This window comes from Grammomys surdaster, unplaced genomic scaffold, assembly GCF_004785775.1.
Source record: "Grammomys surdaster isolate TR1022 unplaced genomic scaffold, NIH_TR_1.0 189, whole genome shotgun sequence".
In the NCBI taxonomy this organism is placed as follows: domain Eukaryota; kingdom Metazoa; phylum Chordata; class Mammalia; order Rodentia; family Muridae; genus Grammomys; species Grammomys surdaster.
In genome coordinates, this window is record NW_021604634.1 from 2,911,887 (window position 1) to 2,919,975 (window position 8,089).

Sequence of the window (8,089 nt, forward strand, 5' to 3'; positions counted from 1 at the left end):
CAGTGCTCCCCAGCTCACCTCTCACTCAGCAGTGCTCCCCAGCTCACTTCTCACTCAGCAGTGCTCCCCAGCTCACCTCTCACTCAACAGTGCTCCATAGCTCACCTTGTGACATACAGCACAGCTCTTCTGCTTCTCCATGGTGGGACCTGTTTGGGAAAATGGAAGGAAGCACTCTCAGATTCCCTCAGACCGATGTGGGCAGGTGCCATGGGCTGTTCTGCTTATGCGAATCCAGCTTTGCCCTTAGGAATAATTGTTCACCTGGGGTTTGCTCTGTACTCTAGACATTTGCTTTTCAAACCCCCATTCTTCCAGTTTGGCTGATTTTTAGTCTGATCAGAGCCAAGCCTACCATTGCTGTCGGCTCTCTGAAGCCTGTGGTGCTTTCTGAGGCCTGAGGATGGTTTTCTAGAGCTGCCCTGTGGAAGGCAGTAAGGTGGAAGCAACATAAAACGGGCTGCCCTGAAATCGGAGGGCTTCATTGGACCTTGTGTTTCTGCATCTTGCTAAGAAAATAAATAGGATAAATGCTCTTGAGGCTAGAAGCCAACTGAACTTGCCTGTTATTTTCTTTCTTTTGCAGGGGAGAGACCATACTACCCCAGTGACTGTGCCAGCGGGGCCCCTCCGAAAGGGGACCTAGAGACACACCTCCAGCGCCCAGCCCCGTGATAGTGTTGACTGTGGCCTCACGGGTGATTGGAAGGCTCCCAGCAGTGACCATGGCCACTTTGGGGAAGAAGATCCAGGGTCTCCTGACCAGATACCTTAGACCCGGGAGCTGTTGCGCTAGAGCAGATCCAGGGAGATGCCTCCCTTGGTAATGTTTAGGGACAGCAAAGATGCTATGCCTAGAATTCCGTGTAGCTTTCACACACATGTATGTGCTCATCAACCATGGCCTGTGTTTCCTCGTGATAAGCAGTGGCATTGGCAGGCACAGTAGGAGCTCAAGGAGTCTGTAGTACTCAAGACAGGCATGAGACACTGGAAAAAAGATACTGGTGTGTTTGGATGGAGTGAAGGGCTGAGCGTTGTGGGGAGGTCCAGTGCTTAGGACAGACGATGCTGTCAGGACGTGGGAGCGGAGGGGTCTGCACTATTGCCTCTCCCTGCCTCAGTGGGTACTTACAGTAGCAGGTGAGATAGAGGGGTGTTCAGGTGGTGTTCGAGCGCTGTGTAGATGAACTTGGTGAGGCAGGGCGAGGAAATCCTCGAGGTTAGCTTAGGAGTCCGGCCATGACCCTCTCTGAGCTGCTCATGCTCCGCCATGCTGCGTTCTCACCATTCAGGCTGCGTCCGGCTCAGGAAACACTGCAGAGGTGGGACACATAGAAGTCTGCTTTGGAAAAGAAACAGTAGTTGAACACTAAGAGGAGCAGGTGTCTTTTTTATTCTCAGGACCTTTTTTGTAACAGGGCTACATTCTGCAAACTGCTCACAGAAGAAGACTCCATGTCTTAACAGATTAAGCCACTGAATCCTCCCAATTTGGGCCTGTTTTGGTGATAGCAGAAGAATCCTTGAGCAGATTGGGGGCCCTAGATCATTAGGGTGCTAGTGCTCTGGAACCTTCTGTTTCCCCCCTCCCCACCCAGCCTTTCCCTGCACCACCCCAGCAAATAGATGTCCTTCCCTGTCGGGCCTGGTGAGCACCATTGGACGAGTGACTTTGTCCACAGATTAATGGGGAGGCGCCAGGCCTGAGGGCGAGGATGGCTTTATATACCTCTTCCTTAGTCACGCAAGTTCACGTTTCTGCGGTGGGGTGAAGGCCCTAGCAGAGGCTCTGAACCCACGCGACGTGCGCAGTCGGAACTGTATTCCGCAGGTAGCAGCAATCCCTCTTCCCGTTGCTGTGACACTGTGTGTGATGGCGATACTTCTGCAAGTTCCAGATGTTTGCACATAGGATTTTATGCATTATCAAGAATTACTGCTGCCTTGAATGAAAATGTTCTGTGAAATTTTTTGCAAAAGCTTTACTAGTTTTTTTTATTGTGAAATTTTGTAAAGGCAGGAAATGGATTAAGACGAGCATGCTAAATATATTTTTCAAAAAAAAAAGCAATAATTTTACATGTACAGAAATTATCCTAACCTTTAATACTGGTGAGAGCGACAGTTTACTTAACCCAGTAATGGATCAGTGTGGCTTTTGTAGGAAACGGGCTTCTGATACAAAGACTTGTTTAGACACACATGTGTACATGAACCCTGGCGTGTGGTTTCTCTGTTCTCATAATCTGTTGGATTATTATTATTATTATATTATTATTATTGTTATTGTTATTGTTATTGTTATTGTTAGCTAATGTTTGATTCCAGATTCTATTTGTTACTGTTTTAATTACTTGACTGTTCAGGTGACTGCTGCACTTGCAAGCAATGCAATGTTAACTGGCTAGCAGATACATATATACACATATATATATGTGTGTGTGTATATATATATATATATATATAATTATTTTTTTTACTTATTTTTTCCTGATACTCCTACACCAGGTATGCATGAGAATGGCTTGCCATGTCGGAGTGCTTGGGAATATCAATCATTCTGAGACGTTACTTGGAGCAGGTTGCAGAGACACATTCCTCTCTCCGCCTGAGGCAGCGTAATCCATGTCTGTTGATGGCGTTTGTTCGTTTTGATAGGTTCCCCATCATTTCTGCATTCTCTGGTTTTTTGTTTCCTTGGCTGAAAGTGAAGGTGAGAGTTAGGAATGTCAGGGCCTGTGATGTGGCCTGTCTGTTTCTGTGTTTTAGTTATTAAACATTTCTGTACACAAAGGGACATGGAGGTGTCGGCTGCGTTTTTCCTGTGTCTGAAGCTGCACTTGGCATTGAGAACTGGAAGGTCTGTCTTCCGGCGAGTCTCCTTCCCAGGGTCTGGCGGGGAAGAGGGTGCCTGAGATCCCTGCAGCAGATCGTCTGCCTGGAGAGCAGCCAGTCTCAGGGTGACCTGCCCCTCGAAGCACAGAGATACAGTTTTCCTGTAGCCACAAGGCCATGAGGTCCCCCAGGGCTCACTCCTGGGACCAGCTATGTGCTGGTCTGGTGCATGGCCTCTTTGTCCTACTGGCCATCAGTATTGGACTGGTTTATTAATTTGTTTATGTCAGCTCAACAGTAGTATTTAATATGATTTGTGTTTCCTTATTTATTTAGCCGATCTGTTTTGATTTGCCCCCTCCTCCCGTGTAATTTCCGCATTTCTGACTGTTACAGACTTCCTACTACCTCTATGAATCTTCTGTCTCCTTGTTTCCTGACGGGGTTTTTACAGTGTTGCGTCTAATGTAACTTAGACAATAAAGGGTTTGGTTGTCTACACTGCAGCTGCTCTGTGTGTCCCCTGCCCTCTCCACCTGTGCTCTTCTGACTCCCGCCTCGCTTACTCCCAGCAGCTCAGCCCCCGGCATTCCCTGCTTCACTGTGTGACGTGTCTCCTCTTACACTTTTCCTCATTTCAAGTACACATCACACGTAACGGAGTTTCTCAAGATATTTCAGGTGATTTACTCATTCTTAATTCCAGAATGAAGGCTTAAGTTCACAAATAATAAACACATTGTGGACTCTGTCTCTTCTGGGGTGTTGCCCACTGCACTTTTTCACACTTCTCCTGGTTCTTCGAAGTCTCTTCAGTCTTGGGTCGGGACAGTCTAGCCTCTCCTGCATAGTACAATTTCCAAGTCAAGTGGACTTTGCCTTTTTGGTTCTGAAAAGTATTAGATATTTTAAGAAGTTTCCCCAATATTTGCTTATTTATTTTTTAAGCCCAGGAAGACACTGGTTTCTGGAAATAAGGTGTTCCAGGCAGCACAAGGCTACTCCATAAAACTAAAAGAGCCCTGCTGTCCCAGCAGGCAGTAGGGATGCCCCTTCCCCTGGGCTGCTGTGTGCACACTGCACACAGCTGGGACTGGAGTCACACTGCTTTTACGCTCCACGGGTGACCAGTTCTACCTCGGGCATCAGGGCATCACCGGCTGGCAGCGGTGATCTTTGCACCTCCTGGGAGCCAGGAGAGTTGACACCTGAGTGGATGAGGCTGTCTTCCAGGTCAAACAGTGGGTGCAGTTCTCCAGGAAGGAAACTCTCTGGACCTGTACGACCAGACCTCTCCCTGCCAGCATCTGAAGACATGTTTTGTTGTCTTAATGCTTATAAGTCAGGCAACTTCTAATTGCAACTTTTATTCACTGAGAAAAAACAACCACGCCCCACAGACAAGGCCTTCCAGTGACATGTTTTTGACACTAATGATTAATACACACTGCAGAGCCCTGGGACATGGCCGCATGGAGTGACCGCCAAGCAACGTGTTCCTTCTTCACCAACTCCGCTAACCATTTGTTAAGGTGGGAATATGCAGAAGCCCATAGAGTTTGTATTTCTTTTTAAAAAACACAATTTATAATGCTATATTTTGTACTCTTTATATTAGAATTTGTAACTAGATTGATGTATTTAACTATTTCTGAGAAAAATAACTCAATGTTACAGCTGTGTGATTAAAAGGTATTTAGATAAAACATTCACTCTATTGGAATTTGAAATAAATAAAAACATCTTGGAGTTATAAGACATCTGCCCCTCCTTTAGAAGGTGGCTTACATCATTGGACAGCCTATTTTGACCTGTGGTTATTTCTTTTTATTGGCTGAACATAAACCCAAATGTCACTTTTTTTTAAAACAGTTTTACAATAAAGCCACGGGGTGATTCATCAAAAAAGAGGCCAGAATGGATGCCCCCCACCCCTACCCCCGCCCCAGCCTTTTGTGGATTCCAGATAGCCCTTTTCTGTTTTGTTTTTAATGAAAAATTCTTGATGTTCACTGCACTTCTCTTCTGAGCACGAACACTGCTTTAATACTTAAGGCAGGATTAGACAAGCAATGGGACTTACAGCTATGTGTGGGGAGGGGGTCAGGGTGCAGGCAGCCCTGGCTGAAGTCTCTGTGTCAGACTTTGGGCATATGGTGGCCTAGGCCCTCTGCCCTTCTGATTAGGTGATAAAAATAGGGAGTTTGACCAACAGATGCCTAACTTAAAAGTATGTTTTAAAGGTAAAAGATGTACCTGTATGTCTATGGCCTGCCCTTAAAAGGGATGAGCAACTACTGGGAATGGCTTTTGAGGGCATGAGCGTGAGGTCTGGCCTCCACTGTACGCAGCTCACCTAACCACAGAGCTGTGGGTAATGTGGCCTGCACCCACTCCTGCTGTGCTTCAAGGTGAATTGTCGTTTTTGAGGGATTTCCTAAAAGGCCTCACGATTGGGCAGAGGAAATGCAGCCCTCTCTGAGGTGAGGTGTGTGACTTTTCTGGACCTTTCTATCCTTGAGTGGCTGGTTCATACAAGGATGGCATTCTCAGAAGAATGGAATGCTTTAAAGGGTAGCCGAGGCTGAGCTGGGCTGAACTGCAACGTCCCCTGAGATGTCGCAGAGCCAAACTTGGCCTGGATCCCCACGTGCCACTAACAGCTGGTGGCTCTCAGACTTGGTGCTCCTGTGTTCACATCTCAGATACACGTTCCCTTATTCTGCTTAGAAATACAGGAGTCCCTGCATTTGTCCCTCTGTGCAGCAGTGAGGACGTGTGCAGTGGTAGTCAGCCTGAAGCTCGAGCCCTTCCTTGGCTGTTGAGAGTTAGGGGACGAGGCCAGCTGATAGTCACTGAGCCCCTGTGTCACTGCATGCTCCCGAGATCCCTGTAGGATTCTCTGGAAGTCCTCCTAGGCCTGTGTCAGTTCAGAGTACGGTGCACGAAGTCTCACAGGTTAGTAGATATCCCACGTTGGAAGAGGAAAAGTCTGCTGAGAGGTTTATCTGGACCTTATCAGAAAATACCTTAAATTGGGTCATTTTAAAGCAACAAATTCACTGCTCCCAGTCTGGGTAGTGTGGGAAATCCAGGAGCAAGGCACCAGAGACTTGGCATTTACCTGGAGCTAGCTCTACCTCAGTGGTGGGCTTTGTTGCATCTTCCCCAGTTTGAGGGAGAAGCTCCTGCTGCCTCTTTCACGAGAGCACTGATCCCACCCAGGAGGGTTCTGCTCTGAAGACAGGTCTCCCAAAGGCTCTACCCAGGTTAGGTAATCCCAGTGGGGGTGAGTTTCAGTATGCGTATCCTGGGTATGTGCAGATGCTAGGATAATAGCAATGGCTCTTTCCTGCCAAGGGAGATAAGTAGGATCCCACATTAAGTCCTTGGTTTGGCAAGAGTAGAGCATCAGAGTGAGCTGCTGATTCAACTTCTAAAGGGCAAAAAGCTGGGCAGTATCTTGGTCTTAAAGGTGGTCTCCTCCACTTAAGCCTCTTACCAGACCCCCCTCACCTTTTCTGAACTCTTCCAGAGTCACAGGAAAAGGGAGGGACTTGGAGAGAAAATGAGAGGGCTGTTTACAAAGCCCACACAAGTTGGTAGCAGCCACAAAAGGCCTGGGTGCCTGGAGCTCAGCTTTGAGGTCAGGATGATCTTGGCTTAGTGCAGCCTAGGACCGGGATCACCAATCACCAGGAAGTCATCCAGGAGACAGGGAGATGGCTTGCCAGTGGTGGTGGCCGGTTCCCTGAGCTGTTTCTAGTTCATTATTGAGAAATGCTATATAGTCTTGCTCAGAAAGCTAGGGAGAGTTCTGATGCCACTGAAGTTGTGGAACGTGTACAGAAATAGGTAAGTGTTAAAACTTGAGCACACTGGCTGCCGTGAGCCAGCAACTGTGATAGATGCTGACATAGGAGAAAGAAAAGGGAGCGTGTATTCTGGGCTCAGAGTGGAACATGAAAGAAAACACCTAGAGGTGGATGAGAGCCAGTCCAGAGGGTGAGCGGCTGTGTGTGTGTAAGGATCTTCATGGGAGGCATGGAGGCCACCTGGAGGCCAGGGCTAGTCTCACGTCCCTGGGGCAGTCCTGAAACTCAAAAGCTCTTAGAAGACTAGAGCAGAACACCTGTGCTTCTGAGCGATGCAGGGGCATGGATGTGAGGAAACGGAGTGGAGTGCATCAAGAGCATTTTTTGTCAGATTTGGCAGGAAAGGTCCCAAGACTCCTTGTTGGTGACTGTTAGATGTCAATAAAAGTGAACCTTCAGGAAGAAAAGCTGTCCACCACCTGCCATGATCCCGAGGAGAGAGCAGGGTTGGCTCAGTGAAAAGTGTTTCTGAGTCTGCTGGTCGAAGTCGAGGACTTAGACATAAATTTGAGAAACGTGACTCTGAGGCAGTCCGGCTAGGCAAGAGGGTCAAGGGAGGATCAGGCTGAGGGAAAACATATGGGAGGAAGGTCCCAGCTCTGAGGCATAGAAATGGGCAGTGGGCGTCTTCACTTGGATCCTATGACTTCTCCTGAAAGAGGAATGACACAAATGGAGACCAACATGCTGGGATTTCAAGGCCGCTGCTCTCCTGCATGTTGTCTTAGTATTCTACACAGTTAGCACCACTTCACCTCATGGCAAGAAGCTGAAGCAGAGGACCACAAGCCAGCTAGTGGTGTCAGAATTCAGGTTCTGATGTAGGCTCAGATCTGTGTGCCATGGGATGCCACACTCATGATGAAGAATCATGAGAGCACGGTCTAGTACACAGGAATATGTCTCATGGTTCTGGAAATCACCCAGTGAGGTAGGAAGAGTGAGCATGTTGCCAGTCCATGGAGAAGACCTGCTGCTTTGGCTCTCTCAGCTAGTCCCTCCAAGCCTGGCTTTATATCTCTTAGGGACAAGAAAAACCGTGATGAACTCAGATTCTGAAGATATGGTGTGACTTTAATGGCTGCCGTGTTGCCCGCAGAGCTCAGCATCCATTAGCGTCTTTCTTCCACTGGTTGGGTCTTCTCACTTGTGTAGGTGCATTCAAGTCATCCCCTTGCCAAAGACTTAGTGGTGATGGTGCCTCTTCTACCACACACTCTCTAGTTCTCCACACTTCAAACACAGCTTCTGGAGATGGGATCTTTTGCCAGCTGTCCTCTGTTGAGGTTGTCAGGGACCATCTTCATCTAGTTAGTAGATGTAATGATTACTTCTAATTATCCTGTACTCTGTTCTAGCCCTTTCTATGGAAAGTC

At 47.7% G+C, this 8,089-nt stretch overlaps 1 protein-coding gene across 5 annotated transcripts in view; it reads left to right on the forward strand.

Annotated features, from left to right (window-relative positions):
- The window catches only part of Znf516 (zinc finger protein 516), a 90,107-nt gene extending 87,307 nt beyond the window's left edge, over positions 1 to 2,800 (forward strand). For all 5 annotated transcript variants that reach the window (XM_028768966.1, XM_028768967.1, XM_028768968.1 and 2 more), the window contains exon 6: positions 587 to 2,800. In XM_028768966.1, coding sequence (XP_028624799.1) covers positions 587 to 646 — 60 coding nt within the window. In that variant the 3' untranslated portion in view covers positions 647 to 2,800. The remainder of the gene's footprint in view (positions 1 to 586) is intronic.
- The last annotated feature ends 5,289 nt before the right edge of the window (positions 2,801 to 8,089 follow it).